Consider the following 21,912-nt stretch of genomic DNA (forward strand, 5'->3'; position numbering starts at 1 on the left):
CACGGCAGGGAATCCGGCGCTGGTTTTGTGCTCACAGTCTGTGAGGTCTGAGTGGGGCGTGGACAGCACCTGCTATATAAACCATCCTCTCAGGCTAGGCAAATGCTTCTGAATCTTTGTTTGTTAGTCAGTTCCAGAGAATTAGCTAGTACTGTGTGACTTTGTATTTACTTGTTGCTTACTGCATATAGGCCTTGGGATTCGGTACTTCATTCTGCCAATCTGGACCTAGCAGTAAGACTGGAGTCAGTTGTTTAACCTGCTGGGGTTCTTTTGCTATTCTGTGAACCCTGCAGGTTTGCGGCTGTACTCTCAGACCTGCCTGCTTAATCCTCTCTCACTGTGCAGGGCGTCCAGGTGTCAGTTTAGTGGCAGTAAGCTGAACCTGTCCCCTGCAAGTGGGGGTTAGGATTGTGGATACTCTCCTTGTGTCTATATTTCTATCTCTGACCAAGTAGTTTATTTCCACACCCGTTGGTAACCCTTTGGGGTCTTTTCTGTTGCTCTTAGCAACATCATTTCGGGTGCTCCACATGTTAAATCACTACATCTCGCTTCATTGTCCGCTCTATTCCATCTGAGCATTCCTGACACTAGGGAGACACCCAGTTCCTGAGCCTTTCCGGCTTCTCCGTTCACTTTGTGTTTATTAGTTATTACATAGAAACATAGAATTTGTCGGCAGATAAGAACCACTTGGCCCATCTAGTCTGCCCCTTATTTTTTTTATATTATTTTTATATCACTAACCTTATTTGATCCTTATTTCTTTGTAAGGATATCCTTATGTCTATCCCATGCATGTTTAAATTGCTCTACTGTCTTAGCCTCTACCACCTCTGATGGAAGGCTATTCCACTTGTCCACTACCCTTTCTGTGAAATAATTTTTCCGCAAATTTCCCCTGAACCTCCCCCCCTCCAGTCTCAGTACATGTCCTCGTGTCCTATTGCTTCTCTTCATTTGGAGAATGTTTCCCTCCTGGACTTTGTTAAAACCCTTCATATATTTGAAAGTTTCTATCATGTCCCCCCTTTCCCTTCTCAGCTCCAAACTATACATATTGAGATTTCTTAGTCTTTATGGGTATGTTTTGTGATGTAAGCCATGCACCATTTTAGTTGCCCTCCTTTGTACAGTTTCTAATGTATTAATATCCTTTTGAAGATATGGCCTCCAGAACTGAATACAGTATTCTAGATGAGGCCGTACCAATGACCTATACAGTGGCATTATTACTTCTTTCTTTCTGCTGCTGATTCCTCTCCCAATGCAGCCAAGCATCTGACTAGCCTTCCTCATTGCCTTGTTACATTGCTTACCTGCTTTTAAGTCATCTGAAATAGTGACTCCTAGATCCCTTTCCTCCTCAGTAGTTTTCAGTATAGTGCCATTAATACTATATTTAGCCTTTGGATTTTTGAGACCCAAGTGCATGATTTTGCATTTTTGGGCATTAAACTGTAATTGCCAGACTCTTGACCATTCCTCTAGTCTACTTAGATCATCAATCATTTGTTTTACCCCACCTGGTGTGTCTACCCTGTTGCATACCTTTGTGTCATCTGCAAAAAGGCATACTTTCCCTTTAATGCCATTTGCAATGTCACCAATAAAGATATTAAAAAGCACTGGTCCAAGTACAGATCCCTGGGGTACTCCACTGGTAACATTTCCCTCCTGTGAATGCACTCCATTTACCACAACTCTCTGTTTTCTATCCTTCAACCAAGATCTTATCCATTCAATAATCCTAATATCCAATCCCAAACTTTCAAGTTTATTTAGCAGTCTGCGATGTGGAACTGTATCAAAAGCCTTACTAAAGTCTAGATAAACTATATCCATGGCTCCACCTTTATCCATCACTTTAGTCACACAAACAAAAAAGTCAATAAGATTTGTTTGACATGATCTCCCCCCAGTGAATCCATGCTGTTTGGGATCCAGTATATTGCTGGATTTGAGATGATCTACAACTCTTTCTTTTAGGAGTGTTTCCATCAATTTCCCTACTACTGATGTAAGACTCACTGGTCTGTAGTTGTTTGCCTCTTCCTTGCTTCCACTTTTGTGCAGTGGGACTATGTTCGCTCTTTTCCAGTCACCATTTTATTCCATCACCTTCTGTGTATGTTATGTTATACTGTCTGTGAGTTTGTTTGCTCCGCATCCCTCTCTGTTCATACACCGGTATACTGCTGTTAGCACTGGTGTGCGTAACATATTCAGCAGCCTTACGCCTGTTGAAATTTTGTGGGAATATGGAGCATACCCCTCAAAATACTTTGCAACAGGTGGTCGATCAGGTGCAGGTCCTGACTCGACAATTTAATGAGATGTCTATTAAAATGAACACCCCGCAGGCCGCTAGCAGAGCTCCCGCAGCAGCAGCGGCAAGTTCAGGGGTTAAGGAGACGAAAGTAAATCTCCCGGATCGTTTTTCTGGAGATCGCTCGCAGTTCTTTTGTTTCAAGGAGAGTTGTAAGCTATATTTCAGGCTTAGGCCCCAGTCTTCTGGGTCGGAGATTCAGCGGGTGGGCATGGTGGTTTCCTTGCTACAAGGAGACCCACAGCTCTGGGCATATGGGTTGCAGCCTGACTGTCCGTCGCTTAAAAGTGTTGATGCTTTTTTAACGGCACTGGGCATTTTGTATGATGACCCTGACAAGATGGCTTCAGCCGAGGCTCAGATTACGGTCCTTAAGCAAGGGCGACGGCCAACTGAGGTTTATAGTACTGAGTTTTGGAGGTTGGCTCATGATACCCAGTGTAATGACCCAGCCCTGAGAAACCAGTACCGAAGGGGTCTTTCTGACCAGATAAAGGACCAACTGGTACAATATCCCTCGCCTGATAGCTTAGATCAGCTCATGCAGTTATCCATCCAGGTGGATAGACGGCTGAGAGAGCGTAGGCTTGAAAGGGAGACCGCAGTTTCCTTTTTTCCCAAGGGAACCTCAGACTCTGAGGAATATTCAGAGGAGCCTATGCAGATTGGGGCTACCCGCCTCTCCTCGTGTGAGAAGACGCGGAGGAGACAGCAGGGTTTGTGTTTGTACTGTGGGAATAAAGGTCATGTTGTAGTATCATGCCCAGAAAAGCTGGAAAACTTCAGGGCCTGAGGGTGATGGGAAATATCCTGTCAGGCCAGAAGTCAGAATTTCCCAAAAATACTTTTCTCATTCCGGTGACTTTGGAGATCCTCGGCCAAACTGTCAAGACTGAGGCCTTTGTTGACAGTGGGGCCGATGGGGTTTTCATGGACCGTCAATTCGCCCTGGAGCACTCTGTTCCCTTAGTACCTTTGGCATCGGAAATTGAGATCTGTGGGTTAAACGGGGAACCATTGTCCCAGGGTAAAATTACCTCCTGCACCAGCCAAATTCCTTTGTTTATTGGAGCCACACACTCTGAAAAATTGTCTTTCTATGAGACTGTCTGTTCTTTTGCCCCATTGGTTTTGGGATTACCCTGGTTAAGGGCCCATAACCCTCAATTTGACTGGGTCTCTGGGGAGATTCTTAGTTGGGGTAGTGATTGTTTCAGGAGTTGCTTGAGCCTTCCAGTCAGGCTCTCGCAGCTAAGTTTGCCAGGATGTTATGCAGATTTTGCGGATGTGTTCTCCAAAAAAGTTGCGGCGGTACTACATCCCCATCGCCCCTATGACTGTGCCATTGATTTGTTGCCGGATGCTAAGCTTCCCAAGAGCAGGTTGTACTTACCTGTCACGTCCTGAGGCACAGGCTATGGCAGAGTACATTCAGGAGAACTTGGCTAAAGGATTTATCAGACCCTCACAGTCCCCAGTTGGGTCGGGGTTATTCTTCGTGGGTAAAAAGGACGGTTCGTTGTGACCCTGCAATGACTTCAGGGAATTGAACCGTATCACGATTAAAAATTCGTACCCACTGCCTCTCATTTCGGTTTTGTTTGACCAGCTTCGTACTGCCACCAATTTTTCTAAGATTGACCTACGCGGTGCTTACAATCTAATCCGAATAAGAGAGGGGGATGAATGGAAGACTGCCTTTAATACCCACTCAGGGCATTATGAATATTTGGTGATGTCTTTTGGGCTCTGTAATGCCCCGGCAGTCTTCCAGGAATTCATGAACGATGTGCTCAGGGAATATTTGGATAGATTCTTAGTTGTTTATCTAGATGACATATTAATCTTCTCCCATTCCCTGGAGGAACATCGGAAGCATGTACGCTTAGTCCTCCAGAAACTCAGAGACCACCAGCTTGGGGCGTAGCTGGAGAAGTGCGAATTTGAAGTCCAGCAAATCGCATTTCTAGGGTACATTATCTCCTCAGAAGGTTTCCAAATGGAGGGTTCTAAGGTACAGGCAGTCCTGGATTGGGTGCAGCCCACTAGTTTGAAGGCGCTTCAGCGTTTTCTGGACTTTGCGAATTTTTATAGACGATTTATCGCTGGATTTTCGTCTATAGTGGCCCCCTTGGTGGCACTCACTAAGAAAGGGGCGGATGTTGCTCACTGGTCTTGTGAGGCCAAAGCGGCCTTTGCCCGTCTCAAAAGGGCATTTGTCTCGGCCAAGGTGCTGCGACACCCAGATCCAGAGCGTCCTTTTGTGGTGGAAGTGGATGCCTCTGAGATAGGTATTGGGGCAGTGCTCTCTCAGATGGGGGTGTCTTATAATCGCCTTCATCCCTGTGCTTACTTTTCCCGTAAATTTTCGTCTGCCGAGATGAATTATGATGTGGTTAACCGGGAATTGTTGGCTATAAAGGATGCACTCGGGGAGTGGAGACACTGGCTTGAGGGGGCTAAGTTTGTGGTCTCAATTCTCACCGACCATAAGAATCTGGCATATTTAGAGTCAGCGAAGCGTCTCAATGCCAGGCAGGCACGATGGGCTTTGTTTTTTGCTCGCTTTAATTTTTTGATAACATATCGCCCTGGGTCAAAAAACATCAAGGCTGATGCGCTCTCGCAGAGTTTTGCTCCAGTCCAAGAGACCACCGAGGAGCCATTACCCATTGTGTCCCCATCATGTATTAAAGTGGGCATTACCCAGGACCTCTTGTCATTAGTCCTTAGAGCACAGGAGCAGGCTCCTCCAGACCTTCCGGTAGGTCTCTTCTTTGTGCCTCCTAGATTAAGACAGCGAGTGTTCCTGGAATTCCATGCCAAGAGGTCGGCAGGGCATCCGGGTATTGCCAGAACTCGGGAGTTGCTATCTAGGGCGGTGTGGTGGCCCTCGGTGGCTAGGGATGTGGATCAGTGGGTTCGGGCATGTGACGTTTGTGCCCGAAATAAAACTCTTAGAGGGGTTCCTGTCGGCCCATTACATCCATTCTCTATTCCATCTAAGCCATGGACCCACATTTCCATGGATTTTGTGGTGGACTTGCCTAAATCCGCGGGGATGACAGCCATTTGGGTTGTCGTTGACAGGTTTTCGAAGATGGCGCATTTTGTTCCATTGGTTGGGTTGCCATCGGCCAGACGCCTGTCTGAGTTATTTATGCAGCATGTTGTGCTCCTCCACGGGTTGCCACTTGATGTGGTCTCTGACCGTGGATCCCAGTTTGTGGCCAAATTCTGGAGGGCATTTTGTTCTGATCTCCAGATTTCTGTGAGTTTGTCGTCAGGCTACCATCCACAGTCTAATGGGCAGACTGAGAGGGTGAACCAGTCCTTGGAGCAGTTCCTCAGGTGTTATGTCTCCAAGTGTCATACTGACTGGGTTGCTCATCTGTCCATGGCGGAGTTTGCCTATAACAACGCGGCTCACTCTGCTACAGGGATCTCTCCCTTCATTTGTGTGTATGGGCATCATCCTAAGGCCAATTCTTTTGACCCCCTGGATTCCACGCCTGGTGGTTCCTCTGTGGTTTCGGCCCTTAGGGGTATTTGGAGGAAAGTGAAGAAAGCCCTTGTGTCTGTGTCATTAGTGACCAAAAGGGTTTTTGATAAGTGGAGAAGACCCTGCAGCTTCAAATTAGGAGACTTCGTCTGGTTGTCCACCAAGAATTTGAAGTTGAGACAGCCATCTCATAAGTTAGGCCCCCGGTTCATCGGCCCTTATAAGATCACCAGGGTTATCAATCCGGTGGCATTTCAGTTAGAACTGCCCCGTTCTTTGGGTATTAATAAAACATTTCATTGTTCCCTTTTAAAACTGGCGGTTAGTAATCCTTCTTCCAGTAGAAGACCTTCTCCTCTTCTGATACGGGGTCAGAGGGAGTTTGTGGTTGAAAGGGTTCTTGACTCCAAGATGGTTCGGGGTCGGCTGTCATTTTTGGTGCACTGGAAGGGGTATGGCCCGGAGGAGCGGTCGTGGGTGCGCAGTTGTGATCTTCATGCCCCCAGACTGATACGCTCTTTCTTCTCGCAGTTACCCGATAAACTCGGTGGTAGGGGTTCTTTGACCCCTCGTCAGAGGGGGGGTACTGTTAGGATCTCCTGCTCTGTGCTGCCACGTCGCCATGGCAACCGGGAGGCAAGTGTTAGCGAAGTCAATAACAACAAGTGTGGACCACCTTGCGCACCCTCTTGGTGACCGGGTAAAAACGGGGTTAACAGATATAAAAATATCCTCAATGTTCCACTCTCCCCTTTATTTACTGGGATATTTTAGTGATATAGTCCAAATATAATTTCAACGAGCGGACTCCAACCTCAGATGTCCAATTTCTTGTTCTCTTAGTCTCTCCTTTCTCCAAATGGGAAACCAATTTCATGTGGACCCCAAAAACAGAAAAGAAAGGAGAATATATAGAGTAATATTGTTTTTATTCAAGAAATTTAAAATTTATATATAAAATCGGTATTTCCCACAAAGGATTTAGGATAATAAACTTAAATACATATACAGCAATCCACCAAGGATTGGGCTAGTATGCGTACCGGATTTCATGGGGTGTCATGAAATGTCCACCCTAAACAGCATGTTAATATACCAAGGATTCCCCTCGATCTTTCCAGGTGCTGTATCAGTCTCAGGATCTGCAGTATCCAGGAGATCAAATACCGGCTCAGTGCAGTCTCCCCAATCAGATCACCAACGCGTTTCTGCCCTCAAGGGAGCCTTTTTCAAGGTGTGAGGTGGACTTTACTGCTCTGGGTTTTTATGCCCCCCAGAGTGATCTGATTGGTTGTTACTGCACACAGCCTAATTGGTGTCTTTGCTGTCTAATTTTCTATCTAACTCCTTCCCTTTTTGCTTTAGAGTGTGCAGGGGATTTGTAAAAGGTCTCAAACCAAATTTGGAAACTAAGATGAACAATAAATCGAGTTTTTAAACCCGATTTGCGGCGTGCGTTCCAAACCCTGGAACGCACGCCACTTCCACTTCCGCTCTCGAAATTTTTTTCCGGCGTGCGCTCCATACCTAGAGACGCACGCCACTTCCTATTCTATGTACACTCCTTCCGGCGTGCGTTCCAAACCCGTGGAACGCACACCGCTTCCTGTAGCCGTCTCTTCTCGTAGCGGCTCACTGTGAGAGAGGAGGTTTGGTTCAAAAAACCTTCATTACCGTGTTCCATCCTCAAAGGTATAATGTACTCTCTATACAGTGCACCTACCCCATAATGATAAATAGGGCAACTATACATCCAAATACAAAAAACGAAAACGTAAAGAACATTAGTACATCTTAAATATCAGTGCATGTAACAACAATACATGTACAAAATTCATGCATAATAAATTCTGAACATTTTTAGAATCAATTAAAAGATATATCCCTAATTTAAAACATATTTTTTGACCAGATTTGAATATAAATAAAAAAAAAAAATTAAAATAAAATAGTTTAAAACACTTTGAGCAAAGTCATCAAATTCAAATAGGATATTATAAAAACCATTTGAGCTCAAATTCTAAATTTAAACCTTTAGGAGCTAAAGTCCCCATATCAAAAATACATTTCATTTCCGCTTGTGCTAATGCTTCCTCTGTATTTTGTTTCCTCCAATGATTACTCACTGTTTTTATCCCTATTACTTTTTTTAGACATTTGTGGTCACAGGAATGTATCTCTTTAAAATGGTTCGATACTGAATGATTAGGATAACCTTTTTTGATATTTCGCAGGTGTTCTGCCCACCGCTCTTTTTAAAGATCTGGATGTACGTCCTATGTATTGCAGCCCACAACTGCACTCTACCAAATGAATGCAATTTTTTGTGTTGCATGTTATAAAATCGAGAATACGGTACACTTTTCCTGTAGATTTTGATTGTACCTCTTCCACTTTACTGGCTTGTGTGGTGTGGTGTCTGCACATATTGCAGAGTCCACACCTGTGGAAACCCTTGGTTTTTATTCTTCCGGATTTTTTTGGACCTACGGCACTTTTTACTAATTTCTGTTTTAGATTTGGTGCCTTCCTATAAATAAATTTCGGTTTAGACGGTAAAATGCTTTTTAAAATTGGATCTCTATTCAACAAATGCCAGTGTTTGTAGAATATTTTTTCTACTTCTTTGTGCTGGCTATTAAAAGAAGTGATAAAAGGTAAAACTATATCATCTTTTTTGTCTTTGATATTTGTTTTTAAGAGGTCTTTCCTTTCTATTGCTCCAATTTCTGTAATGTATTTATTCAAGGTGTCTTTGTCGTATCCTTTTGCCACAAATTTTTGCTGTAAACTTCTTGACTGGTCCTGGAAAGTGCTCTGATCTGTGCAGTTGCGCCTCATCCTTCTAAACTGGCCTTTGGGTACATTTCTTATCCAATTGTGGTGATGATTACTTTTTGTAGAAATATATGAATTGCTATCTGTGGGTTTAAAATACGATTTAGTTTTCAGTATACCATTCTCTATATATATCCAAAGATCTAAAAATTGTATCTCAAGAGGGCTGGTATTGAATGTTAAAAATATATTAAAATCATTAATATTTAAAGAAGTACAGAAAGAATTCAACGAGGAATCATCCCCTTCCCATATAAAAACAATATCATCGATAAAGCGATGCCAAAGCCTGATGTTCTTCAAAAAGGGATTGTTTTCAGACCAAATATATTCATCCTCCCATAGTCCCATAAACAGGTTGGCATACGCGGGGGCAAATTTTGTGCCCATAGCGGTTCCTTTCTTCTGTTGGTAAAACTTACCGCTATACCAGAAAAAATTATTATTTAAAATAAATTTTATACTATCTAAAATGAACTGGATTTTCTTTTCCTCCAAGTTGCTCCTCAGGAGATGATGTTCAGTTGCTTGCACTCCTTTAGTGTGATCAATAATAGTATATAAGCTACTCACATCTGCAGTCCCTAATATGAAATTAGGCTGCCATTCTACCAGTTCTAATTTTTTAAGTATATCTCCTGTGTCTTTAATATAGGATCTTAATTTTAAAACTTCCGGTTGGAGGTGATAATCCACATAGTGGGACAAATTTGATGTTACCGAATTAGTTCCCGCCACAATAGGTCTACCCGGGGGATCTTCCAGACTTTTGTGGATCTTCGGTAAGACATAAGAAGACTGGGAGTGTAGGATCTTTTATGTTGATATAACTTTCTTCTTTCTCTGTTAATATTTCTTCTATCTTATACTTCAAAGAAAAATTCTTTAATTCTTTCTGGATCCGTTCATTTGGGTTACTTCTTAGGGTAATATAGGTATCTTTATCATTTAGTTGTTTCTTAATCTCATTATCATATTTTACAGCGTCCATGATCTTTGGACTATATCACTAAAATATCCCAGTAAATAAAGGGGAGAGTGGAACATTGAGGATATTTTTATATCTGTTAACCCCGTTTTTACCCGGTCACCAAGAGGGTGCGCAAGGTGGTCCACACTTGTTGTTATTGTCTTGAACGTTTCTGGTGAGTGGGATCACCTGGACCACTACTGCTGCACTTTTGAGTTGGGGCGCTGTGTTTTTTTACAAACTTGTTGTTATGAGCCACGGCTGTGGCTCATTCCTGTTTTGCAGTTTTGTTCTGTATTTCATGTTATACTTCTGTTTATGTTCCCCGTGGGTGTCATGGGGTGCTCGGAGCTCACCCTTAAGGAGGGGATACTGTTATGAACCACAGGTAGTGGTTCATTCCTATTTTATGTTTATTTAGTTGTCTTGCATGCCAGGATTTCCCATTGCTCTGTTTTGGATTACTCTTGTCTGCTGCCGCTGGTGAGTCTGTGTAATTGCAGCTTGTTCCATGTGTTCTGCCTCACCTGGCTGCTGATTGCATTTTGTCAGTTGGAATCATGCAGTGGGCCAGCTGCTCTGGATTGTTTAATTAGGACTCTCTGTTAAAAGCACTCCCAGGACTCATCACAGACGCCGGTGATAGCTTCCTGTTTGCCTGATTCTGCTGCAGAGAGAGTTCCCAGTCCCGGTCTGTTCGTTTGTTCCTGTTCTCAGTGATCCTGTACTCGGAAGTTACCATCTGTTCCTGGAGTCTGATCGAGCACCTTTAACATCTGGTGGTGTTCGTGAGTCGCGGCGCAGCCGTGTGTTGCGGCTTGTCCGCTATTATTTATTACTTTGTTTATATTGTGTTCTGGAGCTTTGCGGAGGATTCTGCTTCCACAAGATCCACTCTGGTGTCCAGCGGTGCCGGATAGGAGTGTCGGATCAGTGGATCTTTGGTTGTCCTTTTCCCTGGCGGCTAGTCCGCACATACCTTTTGATTTAGTTAAGTTAGCTTGTAGCCCCTGGCTTGGTTGCTTAGTCAGAGGGCCTCTTGTTATCATCCTGTCTCGGATTTCCCTTTGTCTCTCATTAAGACCGGGGGGCACCGGAGTTGGGCAGACATAATCCGCCTTTCAAACGTGGCTGCCAGGGGCTCAAGAAACCATAGTCTCGCAAGGGATTTCTGATAACACGGGCGAGACAACGGAGTTAGGGTGCCAGGGGTTACTAGGCTTTCCAGCTCCCACAACCTGTATTTCATTCCTGTACTCAGATCTCTGCCATAAGATCTTCTCCAGTCTGGAGTACAGGAATCGTAACACTTGTATTCTAAGTGTTAGCGAAGTAACCTGAGTGCAGCTGATACTCCGGTCCGGGTTTTTACTGTGCAGTGGTTACAGGCTCTGTGCACGGCAGGGAATCCGGCGCTGGTTTTGTGCTCACAGTCTGTGAGGTCTGAGTGGGGCGTGGACAGCACCTGCTATATAAACCATCCTCTCAGGCTAGGCAAATGCTGCTGAATCTTTGTTTGTTAGTCAGTTCCAGAGAATTAGCTAGTACTGTGTGACTTTGTATTTACTTGTTGCTTACTGCATATAGGCCTTGGGATTTGGTACTTCATTCTGCCAATCCGGACCTAGCAGTAAGACTGGAGTCAGTTGTTTAACCTGCTGGGGTTCTTTTGCTATTCTGTGAACCCTGCAGGTTTGCGGCTGTACTCTCAGACCTGCCTGCTTAATCCTCTCTCACTGTGCAGGGCGTCCAGGTGTCAGTTTAGTGGCAGTAAGCTGAACCTGTGCCCTGGAAGTGGTAGTTAGGATTGTGGATACTCTCCTTGTGTCTATATTTCTATCTCTGACCAAGGAGTTTATTCCCACACCCGTTGGTAACCCTTTGGGGTTTTTTCTGTTGCTCTTAGCAACATAATTTCGGGTGCTCCACATGTTAAATCACTACATCTCGCTTCATTGTCCGCTCTATTCCATCTGAGCATTCCTGACACTAGGGAGACACCCAGTTCCTGAGCCTTCCGGCTTCTGCGTTCACTTTGTGTTTATTAGTTATTCCATCACCTTCTGTGTATGTTATGTTATACTGTCTGTGAGTTCATTTGCTCCGCATCCCTCTCTGTTCATACACCGGTATACTCCTGTTAGCACTGGTGTGCGTAACAGTCAGGCTATTGCTGATCTGTTTTGGTTCACACTGTTAACTGGGTTTAGTTGAATGCCATGTTGTACGGTGTGGTGTGATGTGAGCTGGTATGTATCTCACCCTTAGTTTAACAAAATTCTTTTCCTCGAAATGTCCGTCTCCTCTGGGCACAGTTCCTATAACTGAGGTCTGGAGGAGGGGCATAGAGGGAGGAGCCAGTTCACACCCATTCAAAGTCTTATAGTGTGCCCATGTCTCCTGCAGATCCCGTCTATACCCCATGGTCCTTTTGGAGTCCCCAGCATTCTCTACGGACTAAGAGAAAAGGATGTAACGGTAGGTATTAAAATCCTATGTTTGGTCTCATCACTCCAAATGACTTTGTTCCAGAAGTTTTGAGGCTTGTCTCTGTGCTGTTTGGAGTATTGTAAGCGGGATGCTTTGTGGCATTTGCGTAGTAATGGCTTTCTTCTGGCGACTCGACCATGCAGCCCATTTTTCTTCAAATGCTTCCTTGTGCATCTTGAAACAACCACACCACTTTTTTCAGAGAGTCCTGTATTTCAGCTTAAGTTATTTGTGGATTTATCTTTGCATCCCGAACAATTTTCCGAGCAGTTGTGGCTGAAATATTTGTTGGTCTACCTGACCGTGATTTGGTTTCCACAGAATCCATCATTTTCCGCTTCTTAATTACAGTTTGAACACTGCTGATTGGCATTCTCAATTGCTTGGATATCTGTGACAGGACGGTACCGTACGGAAGCACTCGCCGCTTGCCGCGTCCCGTCGACTGCGCACAGAATGGAAGGTCAAGCCGCACGAGGCCTGACCACATAGGGGATTCCGGCTTACCGTCAGTAACCGCCTGCTACTGACTCCACCCACTGCGCTGTGGGCGGGTTCTCGCTGCCACCACCAAACTCCTAACCTGCCGTGACGTTTGGAACCACGGTTCTGCTCTGTATGTGCCGACGCACTGCCTTAACACACCTGTGTGGTGTTGACGAATCCCCACTAGCCACTTGCTAGGTCTCTACCGGTAGCTGGCGGAAGGCGGGGCTTGGAGACGTCAGGTGCTTCCATGGACAGCCGGAGAACGGGGCTAGGTTTGGCCTAACCCTGTAGGTCACAAGATGAAGCAGTCTTCTTGAGGCAAAGATGTTTATTGCTCAAATAACCTTTAAAAAGGCTCCTCCCTATTGCTAGGGGCAACAGCATACAATCAGATGTTTTCAGCAGAAGAAGATGTTACAATACACTCCTATGGGCCAACTGCCCTTCTTTTATCCCTCTCCAAGACCCCTTACCAAGCCCGCCCTGTGGTGCACAACCAATCAATGTTTACCCATGAGCTGTGCATGCTTTGGTCTCATGCACAGCTTTACATTGTTCCCTATGGACAGTGGGGAGTGGTCGGTCTCCTTTGACTCTCCCACCTTGGAGAATCAGGATACTCCCCGGTGCCGTCCAGTCTGGCTGGGGGGAAGTTTTCCCTCCTAAATCTGACTTCCGGAAACCTGCCCGGGACCCCTCTCACTGCCTGCAGCCTGGATTTGGGCTCCAGAGCTGGGCAGCCTGGCTCCCCGGTCCAGGTTTCTTGGCACTACGGGTGATCTCCATGGAGCTCCAAGAAACCACTCAGCCTGTTTCCTAGCTGAGCTGCTTCTCTTTCTCCCTGTGCCCCTTGGAAATGTGAGGCTGGATGGGAAAGCATTCTGTTTTTGGGGAAAAGGTCTGGGAGAATCCATCAGCCTGCACAGCTATGGATTCCCCCCTCCTGGGACACACAACCAAGTAAGTGCAATTTACCTTTAAATACATCACATTTAAATCACCCTGTACATGTTATACATTTAAATACACTCTGAGCCTGCACAGGCTCCACGTACCTAGGCACTGCAGTGCCTTACAACACACTGTCTGGTTTGTGGAATACTGTGTACTAGCCCTGCAGCCTGGCTGCTAGGGCTCTCTGCGTGCTGGAGGTATGGGGCTGGCTTCCCCCACCCTCCAGCCTGTCTGCCTGCCACTGGGGTCCAGGGAGCTGGCTCTCCCTGTCCCCCCAGTGTGGCACTACTTTTGTGGCCCCGCCGCACGCAGCGGTGCACCCCCCTGTACTGAAGCCCGGCGGCCCGGGACACTTGTCCCGGCCGCCGTGACTCTGGCTCTGTTGTAGCGCTGAGGCGCCGGGAGCGTAGCTCCCGGACCCCAGCGCTCATCAGCCTGCTCAGCAGCCTAATTGCACCCACGCCGCTAGGGAGCCGGCTAGCCCGGTCCCCCATGAGCGGCGCCTGTCTGGTAGCCTCGCTGCGCAGGGAGCCAGCTAGCCCGGTCCCCTGTATGCGGCGCTGGATCCATGGTGCCTCGCCGCAGTGTCCGGCGGGGAGGCGGGCTGTGGCACACCCCCCTCGCCGCCCAGCAGCCCGGGACGTCCGTCCCGGCGGCTGCGGCTGGCCACCCGTGCTGGGCTGAGGCGCCGGGAGCAGAGCTCCCGGCCCCCAGCTGCGGCTCTCACAGAGAGCACTGAAGCGGGAGCCGAGCTCCCAGCCGCAGCGCTCACCCTTCTCCCCGGCGCGCACACCCCAGTGCGCCCAGGGCTTCACCGACCGCTGCCGGGAGCGGAGCTCCCGGACTCCGCCGGTCAGCGGCTGCCTTCTCTCCCCCGGCGCGCACACTCTGCTGAGCGCGCAGGGGGGCTGTCCTCCCTGCCGTGGTCTCCGGAGAGGTCTGGGACCACGGCACATCTTAAAATACAATTTAAACATTTAATACAACACGGCGCCTAGCGCCCCATACATTTTCAAATCTGGCGCCAAGCGCCCATTGTCTGTAAAAATGGCGTCGGGCACTAGGGGTTAACCCCTTCAGTGCTGCAGGCGGCCATTTCCCTCGTGGCTGGGGTCCCTCCGGCCACAATATCTTTTTATATCTCTTTCCTGTCCCCCCAGTGTGGCACTACTTTTGTGGCCCCGCCGCACGCAGCGGTGCACCCCCCTGTACTGAAGCCCGGCGGCCCGGGACACTTGTCCCGGCCAACGTGACTAAGGCTCTGTTTGAGCGCTGAGGCACCGGGAGCGTAGCTCCCGGACCCCAGCGCTCATCAGCCTGCTCAGCAGCCTAATTGCACCCCCGCCGCTAGGGAGCCGGCTAGCCCGGTCCCCCATGAGCGGCGCCTGTCTGGTAGCCGCGCTGCGCAGGAGGCCGGCTAGCCCGGTCCCCTGTATGCGGCGCTGGATCCATGGTGCCTCGCCGCAGTGTCCGGCGGGGAGCCGGGCTGCGGCACACCCCCTCGCCGCCCAGCAGCCCGGGACGTCCGTCCCGGCGGCTGCGGCTGGCCACCCGTGCTGGGCTGAGGCGCCGGGAGCAGAGCTCCTGACCCCCAGCGGCGGCTCTCACAGAGAGCACTGCAGCGGGAGCCGAGCTCCCAGCCGCAGCGCTCACCCTTCTCCCCGGTGCGCCCGGGGCTTCACCGACCGCTGCCGGGAGCGGAGCTCCCGGACTCCGGCGGTCAGCGGCTGCCTTCTCTCCCCCGGCGCGCACACACTGCTGAGCGCGCCGGGGGGCTGTCCTCCCTGCCGTGGTCTCCGGAGAGGTCCGGGACCACGGCACATCTTAAAATACAATTTAAACATTTAATACAACACGGCGCCTAGCGCCCCATACATTTTCAAATCTGGCGCCAAGCGCCCATTGTCTGTAAAAGTGGCGCCGGGCACTAGGGGTTAACCCCTTCAGTGCTGCAGGCGGCCATTTCCCTTGTGGCTGGGGTCCCTCTGGCCACACTCCTCCCCCCCCATTCAAGCGGGTCAACCAGGGACCCATGTCCTAACGATTTGGGTCCTGGTCCCGCAGTCCGTTGGGGTGAAGGGGACGCTACCTGGGGGGTGTAGGCTCTGGCCTAGACAGTTCATCCATAGTGTAGTGGGCCTCTCTTTGTGGGTGCACAATGTTCAAATAGTCCACCTGAAGTCCAAGTTCAAGGCTCCACCACAAAAGTCTGTCAAATTTCCCCAAGGTAGGTTGCAGCCATCTAACAGGTAGGTGGTAAGTCACCACGGTGGGGGGCCGGTTACAAACAAGTGCCACCCAAGGTGTCCCAATTGTGGCATACCCCACTTCCCACCATAGCAGTTTTCTGCGCAAACAGGCCACAGGGTGCTCCTGACCATATGGCTCTTTCTGGCTCGGTACTGCTCCCAGTCCGTGCAGTGGCGCAATAGTTCGTAACACACAGTCCTGGTCAAGAATGTGCGCCGTCAGCACTGGAGCGGGTACCCGAGCCTCCTTCAATGACTGGAATGCCAACTCGCAAGCAGGTGCAAAGTCCACTGACTTGGGAATGCCCTTCCTAGCCATCTCTGTCAAGGGGTTCACTACAGGACTAAAGTCAATGACAACATGTCCGTAGGGCCTTACAGGTTCTAAGGTCAGTACCGGTCTGGGTGATGTGGGTCGGGGACAGCCTCTGGTTGCCTCCACCCCCTCTGGGTTGGGCCTACCCCTGTCTCCTTCCACATGGTGCCCCAGGCACTGCACCTTCGTCATACCTATCTAGCAACTGTCTGCCCTAACTGTCAGACCTGCCCTCCAATCCTCTTCTGTCGACCTATGACTCGGGAAATCTACCCTGTCACCTAGGCCTACTCTTCCCTCCTCATCCGCTACCTGTGCCACAGTGATGGCGGCCAGACCACCAGCCTCTGGATCCTGTGTGGCATCCAATACAGGGAGGCTGCGTGTCTTCCCCGATCTACTGTGCACAGGCAGGGGTCCTACTATGTCCACAGCAACTTGCTGCAAGGGTTCTCCTATGGGCAGAGGCCCAGAGACAACACAACCGCTGGAGTGCCCCGGCTGCCAACGCATGGCACTAGCCTTACAGTTGGTCTGGGCGTCATCCGACATTCCAGACCAGGGTAAGCTCTGTGTCTGGCACTTCAGGGTACGGTCTGTCTCCGGGTTACTGTCCAAAGGGGTTTCACTGGCAACCGACACCGGTTGCGCAGGAAAGTTCCCTGAGGGGACCAGTTGGACACATTCCCTATCTGGTCTATCCCCTCCCACTTTCCGGGCTACCCTGTACCTTAACCCTTGCCGCCAGGTCAACCTCCCCGCCCCAACCCTGTCAAGGCCGCTGCCAGAGTGGCGCCTCATGCCTTTCGGGGATGGGTCAGAGAGTTGAGCCTCCCTACACTCCTGCCTGTGGCCCTCAATCTCTCCTAAATTGGGACACTCTACAGGGGGATCTAGGTGGGGACTACTAGGGTCAGTCTGGTAGGGGTCAGTCATGGAAAAGTCAGTGTGGTTTCTCATACTCACCGCCGGAGTTGGCAAACCATTTGGGTCAGGAGCATCATTGGGCACCCCCACAGGATCAAACGAGCTGGAACCGACATCCTCTGCGTTGCTAGGGGACGTGGGCATACCAGAGGCAAAAGGCATGCGGGGTCGATGTGCTGATCTAGCCGCTGTAATCTTTTCCTCTGGGCTGGTTGATGCTGTGGTTGGCTGTGCTGGCAGTTGTCTAGCAGCTGTAGTATTTTCCTCTGGGCTGGGCTGTGCTGGAGTAGCTGATGTCAACGGTGGGTTTGGAACTTGACTCCGGGGAATGGCACCAACAAACGTAGTGACGATCCCACCACCCAGATCATTTCCTAGGACCACATCAGTTGGGAGACCATCCATGACGGCAACTTCTCGCAACTCTGGTCCAGCTCCCCAGTCCAGGTAGACTCTTGCCATGGGAACCGCTTTTTCTGTTCCTTCTGCCAGGGTGACCGTGGCAGTGCGACCCTGCAATACTGCAGCAGGATCTATAAGGTGGGGGCTCACCACAGTTATTGAGGCCTTCTCCCTGCATGGGTCCAACGTGGACTGGCTGCAGGTGCCTCCACATGTTGTGTAGGGGCTGTTTGGCCATGCAGGTGACTCCGCAGAGTGCACCTGTCTCTCGCCACACTCCATCGGACTGACTGGATGGGGAACAGTCTCTGTAGGCCCATCTCCTCTCGACAAACAAGCGATCCGGGCTCCAGCACTCGGATTTGGGGCACGAGTCTGGGGTGCTTGGGATGCAGGACAGTTCATCCTCAGATGTCCGATTTTCCCACAGCCGTAGCACTTCTTCTCCAGTCGTGGCACCGATGATCTCTGATCAGTTGCAGGGACGCTGCGGTGCGGTTGCTGGCTAAGAGCACCCGGGTTGGAAGATGCTTGTCTTTGGGGGTGATGAGCTGAAGAGGGGGGTCCCCTTGGTGGTACAGTCTGTTGGAGCTGGCTGCTGGCGGGGCGCTTCTGCCCCCGTGGCCGAATTGCCACATACTTGTCTGCTAACTGGGCAGCCATCTTTAAGCTGGGTGGCTCCCGATCTAGCACCCACTCCTTCACTTCTTGGGCGCACCTGCGGTAGAACTGCTCCCTGCAGATCAGGTCGATCAGTGCGTCCCATGTAGTGGCTTCCGAATCCTTCACCCACTTCACCACGTACTGCCGCAGCTGGGTGGCGAAATGCTCATGGGTGCTGCTAGGATTCTTGGGCAAGTCTCTGAACTTCTTCCTGTAAGACTCTGGAGTGATGAAGAATCGCTGGAGGAGGGCCTTCGCGACTTCGTCGTAGTTCCCACAGTCCTCCGTCGCCACTCCTCGATAGGCCTCCAAGGCCTCTCCATGCAGAGTGGGCACAAGGTGTCTCACCCACTCCGACTTGGGTAGATCGTGTAGTTTGCAAGTCCTTTCAAAAACTTGTAAATGTCCATCAATGTCCCCATCACTGTCTGCAAACTTGGCAAACTGAACTCGTCCTGAACTGTGCACAACAGCTGACAACGGATCCCGGGGTACCACGGCCTGTGGTGCCCGCTCATCACGCCACATCTGGATGATGATCAAGCGCTCTTGCTCCGTTGCCCTTTCCCCCAATTCCGCTAGCCGATCTGCTAGGGTATCCGGGCCGCCCCCCTTGGGACGTTGGGATCCTGGCCCTGCTAGGGATTGCTGGGAAACATTGCTGCTGTGAGAGAGGGCGGGGCTTGTGGTTCTCACCGGTTCTGTACGAAGGTCCACTGGTGGGCCGTCCTCTGCGATGCTGATGCCGTCAGTGCTTTCCACCTCCGCCCGATGAAACTCCTCCCAGCTCCTGAGCGCCGCCTGCATGACGCTCCTGGACGCGTTGGAAGGGATATCCACACCCTTCCCCTGGCATACGATCTCCAGATCCTCCTTGGACATTCCGCTGAATTCCGCCATCTTGTGCGTTCTCCTGCGCTGCAGTTACTCCTCTCCTGAGTAACTCGGCTTCTCCAATCGGGTGATGAAAAGCCGCCTGGGATTATCCCACCACTATGCCACCAATTTATGTGACAGGACGGTACCGTACGGAAGCACTCGCCGCTTGCCGCGTCCCGTCGACTGCGCACAGAATGGAAGGTCAAGCCGCACGAGGCCTGACCATATAGGGGATTCCGCTTACCGTCAGTAACCGCCTGCTACTGACTCCACCCACTGCGCTGTGGGTGGGTTCTCGCTGCCACCACCAAACTCCTAAACTGTCGTGGCGTTTGGAACCACGGTTCTGCTCTGTATGTGCCGACGCACTGCCTTACCACACCTGTGTGGTGTTGACGAATCCCCACTAGCCACTTGCTAGGCCTCTACCGGTAGCTGGCGGAAGGCGGAGCTTGGAGACGTCAGGTGCTTCCCTGGACAGCCAGAGAACGGGGCTAGGTTTGGCCTAACCCTGTAGGTCACAAGATGAAGCAGTCTTCTTGAGGCAAAGATGTTTATTGCTCAAATAACCTTTAAAAAGGCTCCTCCCTATTGCTAGGGGCAACAGCATACAATCAGATGTTTTCAGCAGAAGAAGATGTTACAATACACTCCTATGGGCCAACTGCCCTTCTTTTATCCCTCTCCAAGACCCCTTACCACAGGGGGTAAGCCCGCCCTGTGGTGCACAACTTACCCATGAGCTGTGCATGCTTTGGTCTCATGCACAGCTTTACATTGTTCCCTATGGACAGTGGGGAATGGTCGGTCTCCTTTGACTCTCCCACCTTGGAGAATCAGGATACTCCCCGGTGCCGTCCAGTCTGGCTGGGGGGAAGTTTTCCCTCCTAAATCTGACTTCCGGAAACCTGCCCGGGACCCCTCTCACTGCCTGCAGCCTGGATTTGGGCTCCAGAGCTGGGCAGCCTGGCTCCCCGGTCCAGGTTTCTTGGCACTACGGGTGATCTCCATGGAGCTCCAAGAAACCACTCAGCCTGTTTCCTAGCTGAGCTGCTTCTCTTTCTCCCTGTGCCCCTTGGAAATGTGAGGCTGGATGGGAAAGCATTCTGTTTTTGGGGAAAAGGTCTGGGAGAATCCATCAGCCTGCACAGCTATGGATTCCCCCCTCCTGGGACACACAACCAAGTAAGTGCAATTTACCTTTAAATACATCACATTTAAATCACCCTGTACATGTTATACATTTAAATACACTCTGAGCCTGCACAGGCTCCACGTACCTAGGCACTGCAGTGCCTTACAACACACTGTCTGGTTTGTGGAATACTGTGTACTAGCCCTGCAGCCTGGCTGCTAGGGCTCTCTGCGTGCTGGAGGTATGGGGCTGGCTTCCCCCACCCTCCAGCCTGTCTGCCTGCCACTGGGGTCCAGGGAGCTGGCTCTCCCTGTCCCCCCAGTGTGGCACTACTTTTGTGGCCCCGCCGCACGCAGCGGTGCACCCCCCTGTACTGAAGCCCGGCGGCCCGGGACACTTGTCCCGGCCGCCGTGACTCTGGCTCTGTTGTAGCGCTGAGGCGCCGGGAGCGTAGCTCCCGGACCCCAGCGCTCATCAGCCTGCTCAGCAGCCTAATTGCACCCACGCCGCTAGGGAGCCGGCTAGCCCGGTCCCCCATGAGCGGCGCCTGTCTGGTAGCCTCGCTGCGCAGGGAGCCAGCTAGCCCGGTCCCCTGTATGCGGCGCTGGATCCATGGTGCCTCGCCGCAGTGTCCGGCGGGGAGGCGGGCTGTGGCACACCCCCCTCGCCGCCCAGCAGCCCGGGACGTCCGTCCCGGCGGCTGCGGCTGGCCACCCGTGCTGGGCTGAGGCGCCGGGAGCAGAGCTCCCGGCCCCCAGCTGCGGCTCTCACAGAGAGCACTGAAGCGGGAGCCGAGCTCCCAGCCGCAGCGCTCACCCTTCTCCCCGGCGCGCACACCCCAGTGCGCCCAGGGCTTCACCGACCGCTGCCGGGAGCGGAGCTCCCGGACTCCGCCGGTCAGCGGCTGCCTTCTCTCCCCCGGCGCGCACACTCTGCTGAGCGCGCAGGGGGGCTGTCCTCCCTGCCGTGGTCTCCGGAGAGGTCTGGGACCACGGCACATCTTAAAATACAATTTAAACATTTAATACAACACGGCGCCTAGCGCCCCATACATTTTCAAATCTGGCGCCAAGCGCCCATTGTCTGTAAAAATGGCGTCGGGCACTAGGGGTTAACCCCTTCAGTGCTGCAGGCGGCCATTTCCCTCGTGGCTGGGGTCCCTCCGGCCACAATATCTTTTTATATCTCTTTCCTGTTTTATACAGTTCAAATACCTTTTTACTGCATATCCTTTGACAATTCTTTTGCTTTCCCCATGACTCAGAATCCAGACACGTCAGTGCAGCACTGGATGAAAGATGCAAGGGTTTTTCAGGAGTCCAGAAGCACACTGACCTTTTATATGAACACACTGATAACAAGCAAACAGATCACAGGTGAGGATGGTTACCTTTAGTAGCCATTCAAACCCGTTTGTGTCAACTTGGTTGCATGTTATCAGGCCAAAATTTTTTGTAAACTTTTGATCAGGGTCATTTGGGTAGTTTCTGTTGTCATTACGATTTAAAAAGAGTAAACACAGTTGTTTGACAATAAATGGCTTCACCCAACCACTAACCATGGGTGAAAGAAAAGTTTGTGAGTTATCATTCATATTCTCTGACAAATGGCCAGAAAATCACTAATTCTGCTAGGGTATGTAAACTTATGAGCACAACTGTATATAAGCTAAATTGCTGTGAGCTTTAGACCAGGTAGCAGCATACCTAAAGTGCAACACTAATGTGATAGCTGTTTTTATGGTAATTATTTTGAGCAGTAGAGTA

General features: G+C 50.2%; 1 protein-coding gene across 1 annotated transcript in view; it reads left to right on the forward strand.

Annotated features, from left to right (window-relative positions):
• LOC134984586 (zinc finger protein 260-like) overlaps positions 1 to 21,912 on the forward strand; it is a 42,009-nt gene that overhangs the window by 16,096 nt on the left and 4,001 nt on the right. The window contains exon 2 of the mRNA XM_063950137.1: positions 21,411 to 21,522. Coding sequence (XP_063806207.1) covers positions 21,438 to 21,522 — 85 coding nt within the window. The 5' untranslated portion in view covers positions 21,411 to 21,437. The remainder of the gene's footprint in view (positions 1 to 21,410; positions 21,523 to 21,912) is intronic.

The sequence above is a fragment of the Pseudophryne corroboree genome (genome assembly GCF_028390025.1).
Source record: "Pseudophryne corroboree isolate aPseCor3 chromosome 3 unlocalized genomic scaffold, aPseCor3.hap2 SUPER_3_unloc_68, whole genome shotgun sequence".
NCBI classification, from domain to species: Eukaryota; Metazoa; Chordata; class Amphibia; order Anura; family Myobatrachidae; genus Pseudophryne; species Pseudophryne corroboree.